The following is a 20,377-nucleotide window of genomic DNA, read 5'->3' as shown; positions in this document are numbered from 1 at the left end:
CAGACCCCACTCAACTCACCGTACCATCCGAAAAAAAAAAAAAAAAAAAAAAAAAAAAAACATGTCGACCAGAAAGTAAAAGTAAGTTGCTTCGAGTGCGCCCCCCCTCACCGGGAAAATTATCAAAACCACCACAACAAACAATCCAACCTTCGCATACGGGTTGTATGTAGTGCACCGTACTGTACATATCAATATTCCGACCAAAGAAAAAAACTGGTGCTGTGCATCCATCCATACATATATACACAACTCTGAAGGGTGAAGCGAAGCGAAGCAGAGTAGGTGTAGGTTACGCTGCGTGGGTATGGGGTACAGGTCACTACCTACCTAGTGCCTACTACCTTACCTACTACCTACTGTGCGTTACGAACAGTCAGTGACAGGGTTATGGTCTAGTCTAGGGTAGTAGAGTCAACGATAGGGGGCAGGGTAGTGCTGATGTCCATGGATGGCGGTACCTTCGTAGTAGCGGTTCCCCTGGGCTTCTTTGAGGCTGCGTACCGGATCTGGTGCCCGTATATTTTTTTTCCCCTGGGCTTGTGGGGGACAGTACCTTCTTCCCCTTCGCCTTCTTCGGATGGGGCTGTAGATCGGCTGATTGTCTGGTGGAGGAGGGGGGGGGGGGGTTTCATGGTGTCTCTGGGGTTGGCTTGAGCACCTCGTTGTGGTTGCCCGGTTCGAGAATAGACCTGAGCGTCATTGCCGAAGAGCTATCTCGGCTGTAGATACGGTACAGTACTCCTACCTGTCCGAATGCTAATCGAGCACTCAAAGCCGCAAGATACACAGTTCACATTCTTCATTCTTCATGCTCATTCAAGCTAAGTATGCTCGCTATACATTGTTTGCTTCATTCAATCACCCTTCTACCTGGGGGGGGGGGGGGGGAACAAGAAAAACACTAGACCTCCCGGACAAAAACGCTTCAAGCATTCTCGCTCAAGCATACTTCTCGCGCACCTCGGTCCACCCGGGCCGCAAGTCCGCCGTCTCCAGCTCGACCACACTCAACGAACTATCCGCAACGTAGTTCACGCGCCAGTCCACAGTCATCCCGGCGCCGGCCTCGGTCTGCGCCCACACCGCCACGGCGATGGTGTTCTCGCCGTTGTAGTCCAGCACGCCCGCGGGGACCGGGTAGACGACCTGGTTGCCGATGTAGGGGAAGTACCGGCCGTACTGGTAGCCGTTGACGAACAGCTGGGCGCGGTAGGCGTTGCTGGGAGCGTCGTCGGGGGTGCCGAGGACGAACGAGATGGAGACGTCCAGTCCCGTGGGGATGTGGAGGGGCACTGTGGTGCGGAAGAATTTGATGGTCGCGCCGGTGAACGACAAGGATGACGACGACGACGAGGACGAAGCAACAGTCCACTTGCTGTCGTCGAAGTCCGGAAGGTGCCAGCCGACACGCTCGGCGAAGAGGCCGTCTTCGTTGTAGACGCCGCGGACAGGGTCGAGGTTGGATTCTCCGCCCGCGGTGCCGGCAAGGCGCCAGTGGGAGAATTCGGGGGTGGTGGTGTTGGACAACAAGCGCGCTTCGAGGATGCCGCGGGGGTTGAGGACACCGGTGGTCTCGTCGTGGCCGGTGTCGTCGTGGACGACGAGCAGGACGTTCGGGGTGGTCTTTGGGTCGGAGGAGAGGTACTCGGCCGGGAAGGTGATGGTCTTGTTGGCTTGGGTGATGGTAGCGTTGCCGAGGTAGGAGCCGACGAAGTGGCCGTTCAACCAGGCGGAGAAGCCGCTATTTGGGGATTAGCTTATTACATTCTCTCTAGGCAGAAGGGGCTAAAGGGTGGAGGGGATAGTGGGAAAGCTTACAATGCGTCTCCACCTTGAATGTTGAGGAATACTCCGGAGGCGGAACTATTGAAGTATCCGCGGAACAGACGGATGCCGTTGTGGAAACCTGTATTCGTGATTAGTTGATATTCGTTCTGTAACAAGCTGAAGTGCTTACCGTAGTCATCACCGTACAGGACTGGAAGGGTAGCCGGGGGCTGGGGGTTGTAGGTCGTCATGTGGTCGGCCGCTTGAATCTCGTTAGTCTATAGCCTTAAACACCGGTGTAGAGTATACATACCAACCCAGGCAGCACCAGTATCATCATATGACACACTACGCTCAGGCAAGCTGTCGTTCGATCTCCAGGATGTCAAAGCTGGAAGAGTAATAGCCTTGGGAGCTGCCAAAGAGGCTCGCAGACTACCGTGGGCAGTCTTGGTCGACTTGATCTGCTTGCCGTTCCAGGTCAGGCTCTTGACCTTCGTGGAAGCGAAGACTTCAATCTCCGTAGCGTTGACCGCGTCACCCTTGATCTCAAGAGTGTTGCCATCTTCCTTGACCGAACGGACAAGGTAGGGACCTTGGATGAGTACTATCGGGAAGTTAGTATTCTGCAGATGATAAGCCGAAGTGAGATTTCCTACCTGTCTCGTTGGCAGGGGCCAAAGGATTCTCGGTCAAGGTAGGGGCCCAGAAGAGATAGGCTGCGGTCCGATCCAGAAGCACCACGCGCAGCTTGTTGTCGATGTTCAGCACACTCATTCCCGCAGACTGGGTGAAGCTGACGGTCAGACTGCCTCCCTGCCGCTTGAAGGTCGGCTGAGAGCATTTCGCACACTTCGAGAGAACAGATCCGGACTTGGCACCCTTCACGGCGAACTCTCCAGACTCGCCGGTCGGCACCCAGAGGACAAGAGTCGGCTCATTGTCGATGACCGAGTAGGTAAGCACTTCGGCCGTGGAGTACAGCAGAGTCTCCGAGCCGAGGTTGAAATCCGTGACGATGATCTTGGACTGATGTCCATCGATTCTGATTTTGCCTCCGTTGCGGGGAACAATCAAGTTTCCAGCTGACGTGTTGAGGTGCAGCTTGAAAGCTTCATTCGTGTCCGAGGTGGAATCCGCGTGCCGCGTCACGTAGAATGCAGCATTGGTCTCAGGGTTCCGGAGTTCGTAGGTCGTGATAAGGGAGTTGTCGGTGTACTGGGTTCCATTTCCAACCAGGTCCGTCATGGTTAAGTCGCCCGCACTGCGGGTGAACAGCGACAGCAGCTTGGTCTCGTAGTACTTTGAGCCAATTGAGCGATCCTCAGAGATGGGCGCGGAGTAGTCATAGCTGGTCGCGGTCACAGGCGTAGCAATTGAACCCCAGTTGGTTCCTCCGTACAGCATATACAAGCTCATGGCGGTGACCCGCTGCGCGATGTTCCAGCGGTAGAAGAGGTTGACAAAGTCCGCACCGGTATCGTCACCGCATCCACCTTCGGGGCCAGCCCATGGGTTGTAGGAGCCGCCCTGAAACTCGGGGAGGAACGAGGGCATGTGGGGTTGGAACTCTTGGAAGTAGGTATAGTATTCGACCAGCTGATAAGGAACATATGCGCCGTTGGTGGAGTCGCACACACTAGTATCGCATGACCAGCACTAAACAAGTCAGACTGGTAGAGAAATAAGTCTCTGAGATAATCACTTACAGAAGGGTAGGAGTCAACACCAGTAACGTCAACATTGCCTCCAGCATCAGACCAGTCACTGGACCAGGACTTTGCATTCATGTTGGGGTCATTGAAGGTCAAGGGAACTGTGATGCCATTGTCGCGTGCGCTTGCCTCGAGGAGCTCCATATAATCAATTGCAGTCTCATTGGGAACCCTCTGGCTTGGGTCGGTAAGCCATTGGTCACCATACTCGTTCTCGATCTGGTAGCAGATCGTGTTGTGGCCATTGGTGACCTGGTAGCGACTGGTGATCTGAGAAACCTCGTCGAAGTATGGCTTCCAGGCATCCGTATACCGCGAATCATTGTTCCGCAGGGTTCCGTATTCACCGGAGGTCAACCACAAGGGGAACCCACCAGCATTGGCTTCCGCGTTGACGTACGGTCCGGGACGAACGATGATGTACAGACCGAGCTCCTTCGCAAGATCGAAGATCGAGGTGATGTTGTGAGCACCGGTGGAGAAGTCAACCGTGTGGTTGTTTGGGGAATGGTATCCCCAGCTGGTGTAGATGGAGAACCCGGTGAAGCCAGCAGCTTTGATCTTCTCCAGAATATCCCTCCACAAGCCAGGAACGGGAATGCGCCAGTAGTGAAACTCGCCAGAGAACACAAAGACTCGCTGATCGTTCACATGGAAACTGTAATGATCCCATTGCACGTCGGTGGTCAGTCCATTGTTGAAGACTTCCCACCCCTCAGCAGTCTGATTCTGAGCAGTGGCCAGCAGACCTGAGTTTGCCAGCAAAAGAGATATTGGCAAGAGTAATCGCGCCATGGTTCAGACCATGCACCTGTCCGCGCGGGCAAGACAATGGCAAGGCAAAAAGAAAAATGTGCCTGGGAGGAAACATTTTCCTTGAACGGCCGCGACCAGGAGCCCTCAATTTATACCCCGTTCCCTAGCCAGGCAGGTAGGTACCCCACGTCACCAAAAGTTTTGCATCGTCAACCGGTCGGAAGCTACTAGACACCGGAATTGACTTTTGGCGTCGGTACTGACGAAAGACCGGAGCAGAGAGAGAAAAAAAAAGTGCCCGCGAGCTCAACTTGGTAAAAAGCTCAGCTCTGCTGGGGGAAACAGGAAAGAGGACCAAACGACCGAACGACCCGACATTGTCCACTGTACTCCACTGGTGGAGGCCGGAGACGGTAAGCGATTGGGCCCAAGCGAGGACATTTAATATGCAGTTGATTAGGTCGCTCATGCGATGCACTAGAGCCGTTGCGCGTCGACAAACTGGTAAATGAAGAGGCGCAGAGCTTCTCTGCCGCGTGCTTTAGAGCAAAAGGCGAGATGAGGGATGTGGGGAAAGGGACCAGGGTCTGAACCACCGCCGGTTCGTCATAGCCACCCAAGTCCGGCGGGGAGACGGCTGTGGGGAAGTTTAGCCTGGGGAGTTTTTCCTCCATTCATCGTCCACGCCCGGCCTGCGATTGCGCCGGAGACCGACTTCTCGAATAAGAGGGGAGGGGGCCGGTCATCTCTCTTGATTGAATGATTCATCTTGCCGACCTGGTCAAATTGTCTTATGATGTGTGGACCTGATCTGGAAGGATCAGCCTCGGTTCTGGTTCCAATTTTCCTTCCCATTGTGTGGAAATCACTCCATCGCAATCAATGCAGGTCAAATGACTGAGGACGACGATAGCATCGCTGCAGAAGACTGAGTCCGACTTCGACCGGATCATTGCCAATGATGGGCTCATCATGAGCGCTGAGAGCGAGTTATACTGGAAAGTTGAACAGGAGGGAGGGGGAACTCCGGCCTGGAGGCAGCGGGATTTGGACAAAACCGACGGAGGACTGCGTAGGCGGTGCCTCACATGACCGCCCTCATCTCAACTAAAAAACAGCAGAGGCACGACGATACGAGTACATTTCGAAAGTCCCTCCTTCTCAGACAACCCTGATGCTGATTTGTTGGTTCCATTGTTCTGATTTGATCTTGCTTATTTGATCAATAATAGCTATTCACTTTTCCGCATCCTACCCAGAGACTCCCAGTGACACAGAAAGCGCAAACCCACCTGCAAATGACGCCCCCAATATGTACACCAACCAAAAGAAAACATTGAACGGCAAAAGGACAAAAGTTGTTATAGACAGGAATAGCAAAGAGCTGCAGCCCAATCCACCATCGCAAATAAGACACGGGGCTGGAATAGTATACAACTGAGCGTGGGGAAAGTGCGAAAGCAGCCACCAGGGAACCAGCTTCCATACAGCCTTGGCGCAGCTTGCGGAGATTCATCGCGCCTGAGTCGATCGGGGCGCGATCGCTGATTCATCCTCGATGGCCTGCGTGGCCGGTCCAGAAATTCAGAGCGGCATGAATTCTGACAAGAGATAACCGCAAGGAAGAAATGGAGCTGAGATGAGTGATAACCTCGACAGAAGCTGAATCGGAGAGATTGCGCCATCTAGCTCGTGAGGCATTCTTCGGAGCGGGACTGTGATAAATGGTTTTTTCTCGAAGAGACATCAGGGCTCAAAGTCCCCGAACCTAGGCAGATCGATCCAGAACCTCGAACGGGTTGGAGTCCTTGGCATCGACAACAGGGGGGGCCTGCAATTCCTCCTTGGTGGTCTTCTTGGCGCCCTTCTTAGAGGAAACGGTCGAGAAGCCCTGGTCGGAATCCGCATCGCTGGACACAGCGCGGGCCTTCTGCTTGGCAGTGGTGGCACGTGTGCGAATGGGCGAGTTCTCGACAGCCGGCTTCTGCTGGGACTTGTTGTGCGATCGGAGCGCCTGGACGCGGTTGAGCGCCTCATCCTCGGTGCTCTCGCTGGTCTCTCCGTTCACCTCGACCGCCTTGCGGATTTCGCGGCTGACACCCTTCAAGGCATCCAAGCCAGCCTTCTCAGCGGCCTGAATGTTGCTGGGCTGGCGAGCGCCCGGCTCCTTGCGGTACAGATAAGACCGGACAAAGAAACGGGCGAAGAGGTAAGTCAAGGGGAGGAGGTACACAACGTTGAGCCAGATCGCGAAACCCTGTCCGGTGGTATCCATGCAAGTGACCATGGGACCAACACGGTGGGGTTGCACAGGAGCAGCAGCAGGGGTGTCAGGAACTCCCACGTTCTCGGCAGGGCCCTCCGCACCTGCGGCCCGGAAAGCCAGTTTCTTGATCCAAGGCACCAATCCCTCCTCCGCAGCTTCGGCAGCCACAAATTGAGCAGTCGAAATGGGAGCTTCGAAAGCAGCCTGGCTGGCTGGGAGGGTGTAACTGATGAAGAGATAGGACGCAGCCATGGCAGAACCAATGATGAACTGAGTAATCTGCATAGTAGTCAAGGACCTCTTGATCACGGTAGGGACACGGATACGCAGAGCAGTGATGGTATAGTAAGTGTACTGTGCAATGTGTCAGTCAGCGCTAAGTGGGCAACGCTGTGAAAACGGGTTTGGATTACGTACCATGAGAGCGTGAATACCGGAGTTAACCAAGGTGAAGATCCAGATGGGAGGCGCAACATAGCGGATTCCAGCCCACATGCACATCATGGCACCGGCATGGTGGTATGTCTGCAGCGTGGAGCTCTTCTTACCCTTGGCGAGGATGATCACGGTGTCCAAAACTTCATAGAACTTGGACAGATAGAAGATCCATCCAAGGAAGGCCAATCCCTCGTTCCACAGGCGGCCGACATCCGTGAAATCGGGCACGCCTGTCTCAGCCAGCTTGTATTCAGGGTTCCGAATGGTCCACTGCTCGACAGAAGGATTGTAGACAGCGGCATTGCCATAGCCGCGCGGGCCATTGACCTTGCACAGAGTGTCTGCGACGGCTGCGACGTAGTTGGGGTCATCGTGACTGGGCCACGAGTTGCGGAAGGCGCGGATCATGCCGGCGAAGGTCCATGCGGAATAGATAGCCAAGATGACATTGTGGAGGATCACGAAGAGCTTGAAGAGCCTCGTTTGACTGAAACCCCAGGGTTTGTAACCGCGACTCTTGTTAACCCGGTTCAACAAGATGACAGTGACGGCGTAGACACTGGCGATGGTGATGGGAACGCGCACGTCCAGGAGCTGGTTGTATAGTTCGGGAGAGATGTTGAAGGGCTGGTACCAGGTCGGCTCGGAGGTAATGGGCGCAGGCAGCGTAGCAGGAAGCTCACTGGGAGGGAATTGTAGAAGAGAAGAAGGAGGGAGTCCGAACCGGATGACAGCCGGGTTCGACTGGCCATCGACGGTGATGTCGACCATTGTGACGCAATCGGGCGCGGACAATGGTATATGGGTATGTATAGAGAGGCAGACGATGGTAGTGAGTTAAATACAAAGGGAGATATTGTAGTGCCTAAGTGAACAAAAGGGAGGAATTGAGCAGATAGTTATGCCCTAGTCACGTCCAATGACACCGATAATGGGGTAAACGGGGAAGCTTTTCTCAACAGTCCACGTCCTTGACCCCAAAAAAGGGAAGGAAGCCGGCTTTGGAAAAAAAAAAAAAAAAAAGTTCTAGTGGAAAACCACACCCGCAATACAATACCGCAATACCGCAAGAGCACAGGCGCCAATCACTCCGATAAGAGTTCGGATAAAGGATCAATTTTTTCCTTGTCGCATCAACCCTGTTAATCCTCGGGTTATGCAATGAGGGAAAGAGAATAGGGATTTAAGAAAGAGGAATGACGGAGGTTAACCAAGAAAAAAAAAATAAAAGAAAGATCGTCGTAGGCGCTTGGAAGGAAAGCAGAGGCAATTATCTCTTTTCAACGGGTGAAACTTGGGACTACTCAGAAACAGTCCAAGAGGTCAATAATATCCATTATCCAGTCACTGCGATCAATTCAACTTCCATTCATCGCAGCTCCGACCTGTCGCCGGACTGAGCCAAGCAGGATACCCAGATAAGGACAAATGGGAGCAACGACAAGAGCATTAAAGTGGAGCCATGATGCGTTTTGTTGGGAATTCGGTCGCCCTTCAAAGCCTCGGCCCAACAAAGGCAGGCAGACTCAAATGCGCAATAAATTTCTGGAGAGGTCCGGTATGCTTGTGACTGTGATTAACGCCGCTATCACACCTTATTCGGAACTCTGGGGTTGGTCCGGCCACTCCCTGGCAAGAGATTGTGGTCAGCCACCAAGGGATGCTTTTGTAGGTAGTTCGAGAAGGGGCTGAGAATGGAAGCTATCTTCATAGTACTGTGAGAGCCTAAGGCACCTGCCCGTTCCTGCATAGAAGAATCCTTTGCTTCTCCTCGTTCGAGTAGGGAGCCTTGGTTTACCAACCAGCTCAATTGGATAATTCTCTGACCATATAATGACGCCAATGGTGGCCAACATCCATGGCGTACTGTACATCAGGGTCCCGCATGTTCGCTCTCCCCGCAATCAAGCCATTGACGGATGAACAATAACATACTCATACAGTAACCACCGTTTCGAACCAAATGACATCAAGTAGACCTCATCGAGGAATAATGCGAGCCCCCAGAATTAGGCAGCCATGGCAAGCGGTGAGCAGCGGCAATATTCATTCTTTCGAACCTGAGTCAGCATGGCCCACCGACGTCATTGCCTCTCTTTTACTGGCTATACTCAATCGGATTAGTACCTGTAGTACTACACTTGGGCTACTCCAGCTTCTGTCATCCATGTTTCTCTCTAGCCTAAAACCTTATGTACAGTTGAATGTATAGAGAACGACTGATATCCAGCAATCGCCATGATTCGCTGAAGTACGTGTGCAGCAGTGCGAGCATCTCGCGCATAATAACAACCGGCTAATGTTACATAAAAATGATAGTCACCCTGTGCTCAGCGGGGTTTAGTGCTAAATGGAACAGGCGGCGGCGCAGAGCCTGTGCTATTAACAGGCGTTGATCGCATCCCCGCCTTCTTTGGAGGCGGCGGCGGCGGGGCCTTTCTTTGGCCCAGGGAGTCGACGCTCGATGAGGAACGATGTACAACCGGATGCGGGGGCACCGGGGGCACCTGAGCACTTGGGGACTTCTGGTCATCAAAGAACTTGTTGACCCGCTGCGAGATTCCATATTTCTCATTGAGCCCGTTTAGCTTTTGTTTGCCGGCATCGATCTTGTCGCTATGTCGCTCGCGGAAGTCGTTGACCGACGCAGAACCACTCCGGGCGTGGGTGGTAGACACAGGTGATGATTCGTTTGCGTAGGTACTTCCTCGTCGTGCTGGCGAAGGAGGTGCTGGGGAAGAGGATGTGGTTCTCAGCTGAGAAAAGCGAGCCTGGAGCTCATTTACTGGAGCTTGACCAACTGGGCCTGCAGTTGGTGGTGAAGCAGCGCCGGAACGACTGCTATCACTCTCGATGCCGAGAGCAGGCACTGAGATACCGGCTCGGGAGAGATTAGAAGTGGCATTCTGATTCAGGTATCCTTCGAGAGGTTTGGTGGTTGACGGCTGTGTGGAGTAGGCGGGAGGCGGAGTGGGCGGCTGCGAGGACAGCGTCGAGCTGGCCCGAGACGGAAGTCGAGGTGGAACGCTGGGTTTTGGCTTTGAGCTGGTAGATGTCACAGAGTCTGCCGGAGAGTCCACGCGCCTGACTGGGGGTGGCGGTAGGTTGGCGGTATCTAGTCCTGTCCGATTCACTCGATATGGTAGAGGAGGTGCTGCTGGCTTCTGAGCCTCATCATTCCGAGCTTGCTCCTCCTCCTGTTGTCGTGCATGTTGTTGATTAATCTGGTCTTGAGATAAGGGGGCGCCCAAGCCTCTCCGGTCCGGTGTGAGTTCGTTCGGGAGCGCTCCGGCGCCGTGGTACTTGATGTGCTTCGGCGGTGGTCCAAAAGAGGCAGGATCCTTCAAGGATGAGAGTGGTACGGCGACATGCTCTTCACGCTCATCCTTGTCCTTTCCTTTGCCCATCCATCCGGCCTGGTTGTTGGAGAAGTTGGTCAGCACTAAGCTCAACTGCGTCATCGGGAGCAGACACGAACCACTTGATTGATGCCTTTGAAATCATTCCTCCAACCTTCCTTCTTCCCATCTCGACCTTTAGGATGCCAGCCCTCTTTCATAACCCCTCTGAAGCCGCTCATATCGACTAGTAAATGTAGAACTGATAGTGTCTATGGTAACCTAGGCAGAAGACACGCCGATCAAATGGCAGCGGTGGTTGATAAGAGCCAGACGGATGCGGTCGGGGGCGGAGCGGAACCCATCCCACGCCTGTCCGCATTCGGCTAGTGATAACCTTCCCGCACTATTTTGGAGTCGGTCACAGTCACGTGATTGTATACTCAGTTAGTCTGCTTTGTACGAAGCGAACAGTGTACAGATATGGCAAAGGGAATGCCATGAAAGGAGGCAGAGAATGAGAGACGGAACGAATGCTACTTCCTTACAGAGCTCCCACTAGTATCTATATAAGAGGGCCCAAGATACTACAGTTACGGCAAGCAGGTTCCGGGAAAGCTCATAGTACCACATATCACACACCCTTGCAATGATCGTAAAAGATTTAGTCTAGTCAGAGATACTCGTATATCGAGACAAGTCACAACTTACAGGGGAACAGAGTCTCACATTGTGATGACGACAACAGACGATCTTTGTTAGTAAGAAGTTACCAGTATGTCGAATCTAAGCTGGAGGAAGCGCTAGGAAAATATATTCCGCGTGGGCCTAGCGCCAGCGAAAGCCCCTCCAAGATAGAACCAAAATATGATTCATCGTCATTTTCACTTCCATTTCGTAGGGCAGAGGAGACCCGAATTCCTTCTCGAAGTCCCGCATGTGACAAGGCTCTATTTGTAATCGCAATGATCAGCCACCAAGCGGGGTACATGTATATAACTGACTTGTACCTCCTGAGTGAGTGGAGGATGTTCATTGTACGCCACAGAAACTAGAACGCCAATTGACCATGACGCAGACCAAACTACTTTTGACAGGAGCGACAGGATTTATGTACGTCTCATCTTGAAGGAGCGTGATATGAAACGCTAACGCGATCCTTGCAGTGGAGGGACTGTACTGCATCAGTTACTCCAATTGGCCGAGACTCAACCCGCGAAGCTATCCATCACGGCTATTGTACGTCGCTCAGAGCAAGCAGATCTCTTGGCTAGCAAGGGGGTTCAAACGACCCTTGTGTCTGGTCTTGATGATGCAGATGGACTAGCACGAGCGGCGAGCAGCCACGATATCGTTGTCAATGTTGCGACCGGCTTCCATGTTGCTGCCACCAAGGCACTCATACAGGGTCTCAGCAAGAGACGTGAGCAAACAGGTCAAGATGTTCACTTCCTTCATGTGAGTAGCTGTGCTTGCTGCTATCCATAAGGGTATCCTAGGAAAGCATTTTGACAGAGTAATCTTGGAAACCCTCAGCTATCGGGAACAACCTGCGTATCCGTCCCATCTATCACGCCGTCCTCATTCGAGTTGCGAACATTTTCCGATCAGGATGATAATATATTCGAATATGAGCAAACGCGCGACTCTCAAGAAGCCTACGCACAGAGGACGGCCGAGGTTACAGCCATACAGACGAGTGAAAGCTTGGTAGTCAAGGCGTACGTCGTCATGCCCCCACTCGTCTATGGCCGGGGAAGCGGGTGGTTCAAAGACCAATCACACCAAATCCCCACACTGATCAGGAACGCAATTGCATCTGGCTACGCAGAACATGTCGACACTGGCGAAGCGAAGCTAGGCCATGTCCATGTAGAGGACCTGGCTCGTCTCTATGTCACGTTAGTGGCGAGGATTCTGTCCGGCGAAGAAATCCCCTTTGGCCGGAATGGCTACTACTTCGCCAACACTGGGTCTCACAAGTGGGTTGATGTGACAAGCCGGATAGGCAAGGCAGGGTATGACTTGGGCGTCTTGAAATCAGCTAGCCCTAGATCGATAAGCCTTAAGGATGCTGCAGAGAAACTGGCCGATGGAGACGTGGGTTATGCGGAAGCGTGCTTTGCTTCTAAGTGAGATGCAATTCCTCATCCCCATCCTGAACAAGATCTGACGGAACAAATAGCTCTAGTACTAGACCCGACAAAGCTTTTGCGATTGGATGGAAGCCCTTGAAGACCGAGCACGACTGGGAGCACTCCATCAAATCGACCTTCGAGGATATATTGCAGGAACAATAAAGGGCCTGGGTATGATGTGCTCACGCCGAACAGCGCGCCTCGACTCGAGCCAAAGCTCAGGAAGCTACTTGACGACCGTATTGGAAGGCTTCGCGCCGCTGCGCCGCTCGGAACTGGGTCATGCACCCGGGATTTGTTTTAGGTGAATTCACCAAGTAGTGGGTGAATGTGGATATTGTCCTTCAGCATGCAAAGCTTATCCATTTGACCCCACTTGTCCACTGGGAACAAGGGGTAGGGGTGCTGGGGGCATTCCCTATTATCAATGCTAGCACTGGCTTTGCGACAGGGTTCAGGGCTCGTACACTTGTCGATGCTGGAAAATCTAGGGATGTGCAAGCTATGGCGTGATTTGTACTGTACAAGATCAGATATGAATCAACCCCAAAGAAGAGAAACAATTGCCGAGGGGGAATTACCGGCGCATGATCGTACTGCACGTTGAGCCAAGATTTGCAGCAAACTAGTCACTGAGGATCACCGTGATGATCACAATTCACAGAGAAAAGTGACAGGAGACGTCGATCGATGTATGGGTAGCTGTCTGGCGCCCACAACGTGAGGCGGAGATTCAAGGGGTTAGACAGGTGGAATGCAGTGGGATCTTAAAAAGGTCACATATAGGCCTCGGCTCAAGCTTTGTGGTGTCCCATCCATGTGGTGAAACGCTCGGGACTACCCAAGAAACGGTCGATCATGATTTACAGGGAATTGAGGGGGGAGAGAAGGCAAGTAAAGCTCCGATATTTTGAATTGTTCCAATAAAAGGGGGGATTAAGCTTTGTCTGGGTGAAAGAACTGTGCTGCCTCGATGCGGATCATGGATTCATGGGATATGAAGGTTCCTTAATTTGCCTGGGCTGTCTGTCATAGAAAGATTAGGCAGTCGGTCCGGTCGGAGTTGTTTTGGCTGATTTGTCTTCCCGCTCGGCTTCTGGAAGCATGCAGCCATCGCCATTCCCTGCCACTTTACAATCCGATGAACCTCATCCCTCAAGCCAAGAACAACCTACGATTTACTGGGTCCAATCCTGAGCAGATAGTCATCTGACGGGCACGTTCAGCTTTCAGATTATTGTACAGCTCTATATCCAATTATAACCTCCCTACAACCAACAGCCCGGTCGGAAAAGAGACCACCCATCGGAAGTACTGCCACATAGTACTTAGGTTGCTTTCGATCATTACTGAGCACGATTCCATTCGTCGAGTCGAACCAAGCTCGAACTCATATTCCTAAAGCTCTGACACTGGCTCATGAACAATGTATTGTCATCCCCTACCACATCAAATAGCTTATCACAAATTGCCGGCAGGTTCGACGGAGTGCATACGTCAACTGCTCTATCGGTGGCTGGCTTTAAAACTAGATGCCCCAAGTCAATTCGTTGACCCAGCAAACCATCACACCGCTTGATACTTATCGGCGTCTATTAAGCACCATCAAAGCTCTGTTTGGGAATCTCTCCGTGGTTAGCGGGTCTCTTGCAACCCTGTCTCATATGGCAGAAACATGCTTGATCGAATAGCGCACGGATTACCGCACTGCCTGGAAATCTGTCATCAGGCCACCGATATTCCCACGTGCCAACCGGGGAATTCGAGTCAGAAAAACGTGGGATTTTTGGGGGCGTGAGGATCGCACAGTGCCAACCTTGCAAGGATGCATCTACAGGGAGAGCTCTTGCGTTACCGGGGGAGGTTGAAGTGCATGTAAGAACTAAGCTGGGGCCGGAAGGCTATGTTGGCGTCCTCTCGGACAGACCGAACTGCTGCACTGACTTCGTCTTTCAAGGTTCATCGAAGACATATGGAACCGATCCTTTAAAAAGTCTTAACAAAATATCGGGGCTTCTCCTTTCTTCTACTGAGTCAGTTCGGGGCACAGTGGATGGAAACAATTAATCTCTGGCAGTTAGTGCGCCGTTCCGCGACAAAATACGTGCTCCGTTGAAAAGTGACCGACCGGGTGGAAATCTGCCTGTCAAAGCGCCCCCACCCGCTTTCGACCATGCTAAGAACCAGAGGACTGCCTTTGGCCCCCCGTGATGAATATACGATCCGCACTATGGAAGCTCACAGGCTGGATCGCTTGTGCGTCTTCTAGAATGTCTATCTTGCAGAGGAACAGAAAAGCAAAACAGCCCCAGGGTTACTGTAAGATTGCATCATGGGTTAGGGCTAGGCTCGCCCACCATGCTTTGGGCCATGTGGTTCGGTCTCTATATTAACGGCCAGTTCACTTGGCCCCTGATCGATGGATCAAGGAACAAAAGCTAGTCGGACCCCCGGATTGTCCCACTGTCCTCATAAACTTGAGCATTGCTCATCCCACGATGCTTGTGGGCACGCTCGATCGATAAAGGAGCTGGATATGTCGGATCTCGTCGGTCTGCCGCCAAAAGGCATCGACCTAACGGCCAATAATGAATCCAAAAATGACGCTATTGTCGCGACAATGTACACTTTGGCCTGTATCACAATCAGTGTCCGGTTGTTCTCCCGGTTAAAGGTGCAGCAGGCTCGCATAGGCCTGGATGATTGGCTGATTGTCGCAGCCCTGGTACAGTCCCAATGCTTTCTACTTCCTTGACCTCAACTGATCACTTGACATAGCTTTCTGGAACGGCAAATATGATTAGTGCTATAGTGGGTTCGTGGCTGTCATGTATTCCGAAGTGGTCAAATGCTAACTTTACGTAGGAGGCAAATACGGCGTCGGCAAGCACATCTGGGTAGTAAACATGGAAGATATCATCGCCATGGTGAAGGTCAGCAAAGCCTCCTGCCCTATAATGGAACAACTGACTGACTTGAAGACACTACTGTAGGTTCTGTTCGCCAATGTCCTTCTGTACGTGACCACTGTCACGCTCATCAAACTCTCGATCATCCTATCCTACCGGCGCATCTTCGGCATGAGGTGGACCATGTGGGCTTGTATAGTCCTAGCGCTTAGTTACTGGGTCGGCTGCACCGTTGCGTTTCTGGCGGCCTGTCAACCTGTCTCCTACTACTGGACCAAATACCTGAACCCGGAAGGGGGCAGCGAGAGATACAATCTATACGCGTTCTACATTGGCCACGCAGTCGCAAACATGGTCGGTGATATAGTCATCTTGCTGGTGCCTGTTCCTCTGGTGTGGAGGCTCCAACTCCGGCGATCACAGAAGATCCAGATCTTGAGTATCTTTCTCTTAGGCGGATTGTAAGTGTTTGCTTCTTCCATGTACCGTGCCACTCAAATGAGCACAGCTGACGATTTGCCCACCTGAAAGCGTCTGTGTGGCGAGCGCGATCCGGATCTACTACTTCACGTTTGTCAACAGCGCCGACGTGACCTGGATTCTTGGGGATGTCTTCATTTGGTCGAGCATTGAGCCCTCCATCGGCATTTTCTGCGCTTGTCTCCCTGTTCTGCAACCACTCTTCCGAACCATCCTCAACCGCATGCTGGGCACACCTGCTCCCGTCAAGCCCAAGCCACGCAGCACTGGCCCACCCAAGGCCGTCCGGTACGCGCCCAACATCCTCAGCAAGATCCAAGGTGGAGATGAAAGGATCGCACGTCGCGACGAGGAAGCCATGCTAACGACGACCTCCGCGCATTTTGAGCTCGACAGTATAGGTAAAGGCCGCCATAGCGATGAGGAGGCTGGCCCCATGGATCTCCTGTCCATCACGATACAGAAGGAGTTTCACGTCCGGGAAGAGCATCGGTAAGGTTGTTATGATGAGAAAAGAGAGCTATAGAGAGGGAGATACCCAGTACTTGGCTCAGATCCCGTGGTTATTATTGAGTATTTACTGTACATAATGTTTACTTCTGCACAGGGTTGGCGTTTTCTTTTGCGGCATCGGAGTAGGTATGGATAGCGGAGGTTTTGGTCTGTGAAGCTCTCACTCAGTTAGACATGCACAAAAATAATTATGACTTGGTTTACTTATAGACAGGTAGTTCTCTTTTTGTTTTCCGGATCTTTGGGAGTGAGCTGACAGGTCTACAACAACCAGAGTCTCACAAGAGGAAGAAACAATAGTGTCTGCAGGTTCAAGGTTGTCTGCACATCGGCCCGAAACACGATTCGGCTTTCAAGGTCCCGACTGTTGTCGGCATGCCGACATGCACGTTTTCTGTGGGTCCTGGGAGTCCATGCAAGACAACTGAACTGCCACGAGGTGAATACCGAGTACTTTCATATACTAACCCAAATCGGCCGTGTTTATGCGCATGCGATTGATATGGAAGGGAATGGTCGCTACCTACCTGGTAGTATTGCAACGCAGAGAGGTAGCCAGCTGTACAACACGCTTTTACTGTGCCTGTTTTCTTCGCCTTCACCTTTCCTGCCCATGCCCTCTTCTTGTTCCTTTTCCTCTGTGTACACATTCCTCCTGTCTTTACTTCTCGTGTCTATTTCGTCTTCCTGCACTTCTCCTCCAGTGCTCTGAAGTTCATCTGTGCATCCATCTCTTCTCACCTGTCCACCTTGTGACTGTGATGATAATCAAACAAGAGTCACAGACAGTTTATCTATCCCTTCAACTCATCAAACCACATCCCACTTACATTCCTGTAGCCTCAGCTCTGTTTCGCATTCCTCTTCCTCCTAAGAAACCCAGGGGTATCACCCCAACTTCCCACCAAACAAGATCAAGACCTTACCCCAGAAAGCCTCAACCTCATTTCCCCAACTCACAGCCCTCACCCTTCCCCTCTCCCCCAGGGCATCAAAATGCCAACCCCCAGACAAGCCAGACAAGCCAGACAGCCCCGCCGACCCAGACAACGTCGACAGCCCCGCCAACCCCGCCAATCTCGCCAACGCCAACGCCAACGCCAACGCCAACGCCTCCCCAACCTAAACCTAAAAGTAATCATGAACCCCCCGGGCCAGGCGCCGCTCGTCGAGCTCGCCCGGAAGTGCCAGAGGGAGCTGGACGTCCTCGCCGCGAGGTACGCCGACCGCGCGCCGCACGCCTTCCATGTCCACCGGGTGCAATTCGCGGCCTGGCTAGAGCACTGGTACGTGTTCGAGGCCGACCGCGTGGACATGGCGCTGGATTACCGGGTGCGCAACAAGCTCGAGGTGCGGGGTGTGCTGTTCACCCGGCTGGAGTCGATGATGCTGGGGATTCGGTCTTGTGAGTTCCCCGTGTTTCTGAAGGATTGGTATGTATAAGGGTTTTGGTATGGTAAGGGCATGGATGTGCTAATTGGGGACCGGGGTTTAGATCGGCGGAAGTTGAGAAAGGAGTTGAAGGTTGTTGGGGCTGTTGAAGCTCTGGAGGCTGCTGTCGCTGCTATGGGAGCAGATGAGGACGGTAAGGACGGTGGCAGCGGCGGTGGTGGTACAGGCTGGTAATCTTCTGAATTATCCGAAGAAAGAAAGGGTGAGGTTGAGCAAGACGGTGAGTCCAGCCAGGAAGAGTCTGAAAGTGAGTCGGACGAGGAGGAAGATATCGACGCCGAGTTCGCCGAAGCGCCGCGGCACCGTCAATCGGAGGACCCGTTCACCAACGCTCTGCGGCTCTGCCGCTACGAGCTCTGGCATCTCATCCGCAATCTGGACTGGGCCACGGATCTCCTCGCCCATTCCAGCATGTATGCGCCGAGCGTCCTGCTGCAGGACCACCCAGACTACAGCGTCCGCGACGAATGGGATCGGAACGTCAACGAGGAGTTCCAGATGGTGGTCCGCAGTGCGCTTCGACACCGCTGCGATGTCTATAACAAGGTGCTCAACGCCCGACTGGGGACCATGGTTGTCACTCGTCACAGGGCCCTCACCTATCACTCTCGCTTCCAGGCTGACTCGCCCATGCACGTCCTCCGCCAGAACATGAATCCCGCCACGTTCGTGATGGCCATGCGAGACGCACCGCACGAAGAGCACCCCCCTCGTCCCATTCTAGCCCCGGGCCAGGAGGAGTTCGAGTGTCCGTACTGCCGCTTCACGCTGCCAGCCGCTCGATACGTCTCGCACGATGCATGGAGGTGAGTTCCGTCCTTCATCCCCCTTGCTCTTCCCTAATCATCGTACCTGGCTGACACCCCAAGCACAAAGACAACGCGTCCTCACCGACCTCGAGCCCTACATGTGCATCTTCGACACCTGCACCGCAGAGATCAACACCTTCCGCACGCCGCAGCAATGGCTCTACCACATGGAAACCAGCCACTCCTCCTCAACCTGGACCTGCCGCGTGCCCCGCTGCCGCGGCCGCACCTTCTACCGCCAGGTTGCCTTCGAGCAAGACGGCATCAACGCGCACGGCTACACCTCCGCGGACCTCCAAACCATCAGCCACGAGTCCCGCCGCCCCCACCCAGCCATCTTCCGGCGCTGCCCGTTCTGCGGCCCGCGGCCCGGCGAAGACCCCCCGCGCAACGACGACGCCTACCCCGGCAACGTCGCCGCCTCTCACGCCGCGCACCGGCTGTACAACCACGTCGCCCGCCACCTGGAGGAGTTCGCCCTCCTGGCCATCCCGTACACCCCGCGGGAGCCCGTCGTCCCACCCTTGGAGGAGGATCGTGGAGACAGCGGATACAGCCGCCACATCCTGCCCATCCCGCGGGTGGCGGACCACGGGAACTGGGAGTGGACCTTCGCGGAGAACCTGCCCGCCTACAAGTACCGCCGCGACGTGTTTCCGGGCTCCTCGCGGTCGTCGGTGTCGGCGGCGTCGACGCCGTATTATCGGCCGGCGACGCCGGTGGACGGGCCGGATGTTTCGGATCTGGTGGATGTGGTGGGGAGTGAGGGTGCGGATGTGTCGATCTATGAGGAGGCGGGGCTGTTTGAGGGGGACGAGGATGGGGTGTTGGAGGGGTTCGATGAGTTTGTGGCTGGGGTGGTGGAGTCGTTTGGGTTGACTCGAGGAGACGGAGAGAGTTGAGCATTTGGGAAGCCTTGGGTGACTTGAGGGACTGGATATTTGATGCGAAGGTGGTGGTGGGTTTGTCATGTGTAAATGATCTGCGATACCATGTAAAGAGTACATACATACTCGGTTTGGTCTGCAATTCTCGACTTGATACTGTTTGTTCATCAGGTGAATCCAATGTGATTTATTGTCCGCAGAGTTTTGAGGGAATTGTGCCCCAAACCCGCCTGCTCGTTCTGACGTCGCCCACTCTCCCTCTTCCAGCTTATACCTCCTCCGTCCACTTGAATTCTGTCTCCTGCTCTACAGCACACACCACTACACTACGCTACACTACCCTACTCTATAGAATCAAACCTCCCACGCCCCCCACTTCCCCCTGCAACCCCCACCGACATCACCATGAACCACACACCCAACCGCCTCGCACTCCTCCACCTCCTCCACCTCCACCACCACCGCCAAACCAAACCCTCCCAATCCGCTCAAAACCAAACCCCACGCCCAAAGAACCCCCCTCCCCAGCCCCCGCAACAAACAACAACTGGTGGGTGGCCCTGGTAATCCTCATCCTCAACCCACCTCCAACTATTCCTCAACCTCAACCCCGACGAAACCCTCGTACGTCAACCCAACTCCAACCCCAAACAGCCACCAGCCACCCACTCCCCCCTTTCCCGTCCCCAAGACCCACGCGACGCAGCGCATCCCCAACACAACCCTCCAGCCCGAAACCATGCCAGAAGGCTGGTCATCCAACCCGGAGCGCCTGACGCAATTCACCGACCCCAGAAGACGGCGGGTGGGAGCTGGCCCGCGCGTGTGGGCTGGAGAATCCCCCGGTCATCATGCAAATGACGCTCGAGACGGGCGAGGAGATGGTGTATTTGTTTGAGAGCCGGG

At 53.7% G+C, this 20,377-nt stretch overlaps 7 protein-coding genes across 7 annotated transcripts; 4 read left to right on the top strand and 3 right to left on the bottom strand.

Annotated features, from left to right (window-relative positions):
• Positions 1-942: 942 nt before the first annotated feature.
• Positions 943-4,280, bottom strand: BO86DRAFT_401464 (glycoside hydrolase family 35 protein; the record flags this gene model as incomplete). The annotated part of the gene is made up of 6 exons (XM_025673777.1): positions 943-1,744; positions 1,822-1,909; positions 1,961-2,032; positions 2,084-2,377; positions 2,430-3,429; positions 3,480-4,280. 6 exons carry the CDS (start codon positions 4,278-4,280, stop codon positions 943-945), a joined length of 3,057 nt encoding a protein of 1,018 aa, XP_025525721.1.
• Positions 4,281-5,883: 1,603 nt separating this feature from the next.
• Positions 5,884-8,044, bottom strand: BO86DRAFT_144935 (elongation of very long chain fatty acids protein). Its single transcript, XM_025666238.1, has 2 exons — positions 6,925-8,044; positions 5,884-6,861 (listed from the first exon to the last, which is right to left on the bottom strand). Exons 1-2 carry the CDS (start codon positions 7,714-7,716, stop codon positions 6,010-6,012), a joined length of 1,644 nt encoding a protein of 547 aa, XP_025525720.1. The 5' UTR covers positions 7,717-8,044; the 3' UTR covers positions 5,884-6,009.
• A 701-nt stretch (positions 8,045-8,745) lies between these two features.
• On the top strand, positions 8,746-9,216 carry BO86DRAFT_144971 (uncharacterized protein). Its single transcript, XM_025666239.1, has 2 exons — positions 8,746-8,832; positions 8,889-9,216. The coding sequence occupies exon 2, from the start codon at positions 8,909-8,911 to the stop codon at positions 9,155-9,157; it is 249 nt and encodes an 82-aa protein (XP_025525719.1). The 5' UTR covers positions 8,746-8,832; positions 8,889-8,908; the 3' UTR covers positions 9,158-9,216.
• BO86DRAFT_342625 (uncharacterized protein) lies at positions 9,138-10,609 on the bottom strand. The gene is made up of 2 exons (XM_025669117.1): positions 10,424-10,609; positions 9,138-10,361 (listed from the first exon to the last, which is right to left on the bottom strand). The coding sequence occupies exons 1-2, from the start codon at positions 10,523-10,525 to the stop codon at positions 9,276-9,278; spliced, it is 1,188 nt and encodes a 395-aa protein (XP_025525718.1). The 5' UTR covers positions 10,526-10,609; the 3' UTR covers positions 9,138-9,275.
• Positions 10,610-11,352: 743 nt separating this feature from the next.
• Positions 11,353-12,583, top strand: BO86DRAFT_317623 (NAD dependent epimerase/dehydratase; the record flags this gene model as incomplete). Its single annotated transcript, XM_025668177.1, has 4 exons — positions 11,353-11,396; positions 11,450-11,741; positions 11,820-12,415; positions 12,469-12,583. The coding sequence occupies 4 exons, from the start codon at positions 11,353-11,355 to the stop codon at positions 12,581-12,583; spliced, it is 1,047 nt and encodes a 348-aa protein (XP_025525717.1).
• A 2,279-nt stretch (positions 12,584-14,862) lies between these two features.
• BO86DRAFT_342623 (putative integral membrane protein Pth11-like) lies at positions 14,863-16,437 on the top strand. The gene is made up of 5 exons (XM_025669116.1): positions 14,863-15,146; positions 15,200-15,236; positions 15,287-15,354; positions 15,415-15,791; positions 15,862-16,437. Exons 1-5 carry the CDS (start codon positions 14,958-14,960, stop codon positions 16,304-16,306), a joined length of 1,116 nt encoding a protein of 371 aa, XP_025525716.1. The 5' UTR covers positions 14,863-14,957; the 3' UTR covers positions 16,307-16,437.
• A 1,026-nt stretch (positions 16,438-17,463) lies between these two features.
• On the top strand, positions 17,464-19,486 carry BO86DRAFT_401459 (uncharacterized protein; the record flags this gene model as incomplete). The annotated part of the gene is made up of 4 exons (XM_025673776.1): positions 17,464-17,728; positions 17,819-17,908; positions 17,969-18,581; positions 18,652-19,486. The coding sequence occupies 4 exons, from the start codon at positions 17,464-17,466 to the stop codon at positions 19,484-19,486; spliced, it is 1,803 nt and encodes a 600-aa protein (XP_025525715.1).
• Between the last annotated feature and the right edge of the window lie 891 nt (positions 19,487-20,377).

Source organism: Aspergillus japonicus (assembly GCF_003184785.1).
Source record: "Aspergillus japonicus CBS 114.51 unplaced genomic scaffold BO86scaffold_41, whole genome shotgun sequence".
NCBI lineage: Eukaryota > Fungi > Ascomycota > Eurotiomycetes > Eurotiales > Aspergillaceae > Aspergillus > Aspergillus japonicus.
This window is presented reverse-complemented; position numbering and strand designations above follow the sequence as displayed.

Coding starts and splice junctions, on each gene's coding strand:
- BO86DRAFT_144935 (XM_025666238.1), bottom strand. CDS start 7,716: ATGGTCGACATCACCGTCGATGGCCAGTCGAACCCGGCTGTCATCCGG. Junction 6,862..6,924: donor CCGGTATTCACGCTCTCATG/GTACGTAATCCA, acceptor CACATTGCACAG/TACACTTACTATACCATCAC.
- BO86DRAFT_144971 (XM_025666239.1), top strand. CDS start 8,909: ATGACATCAAGTAGACCTCATCGAGGAATAATGCGAGCCCCCAGAATT.
- BO86DRAFT_342625 (XM_025669117.1), bottom strand. CDS start 10,525: ATGAGCGGCTTCAGAGGGGTTATGAAAGAGGGCTGGCATCCTAAAGGT. Junction 10,362..10,423: donor TCAAAGGCATCAATCAAGTG/GTTCGTGTCTGC, acceptor TCCAACAACCAG/GCCGGATGGATGGGCAAAGG.
- BO86DRAFT_342623 (XM_025669116.1), top strand. CDS start 14,958: ATGTCGGATCTCGTCGGTCTGCCGCCAAAAGGCATCGACCTAACGGCC. Junction 15,147..15,199: donor GGCTGATTGTCGCAGCCCTG/GTACAGTCCCAA, acceptor CACTTGACATAG/CTTTCTGGAACGGCAAATAT. Junction 15,355..15,414: donor ATATCATCGCCATGGTGAAG/GTCAGCAAAGCC, acceptor ACACTACTGTAG/GTTCTGTTCGCCAATGTCCT.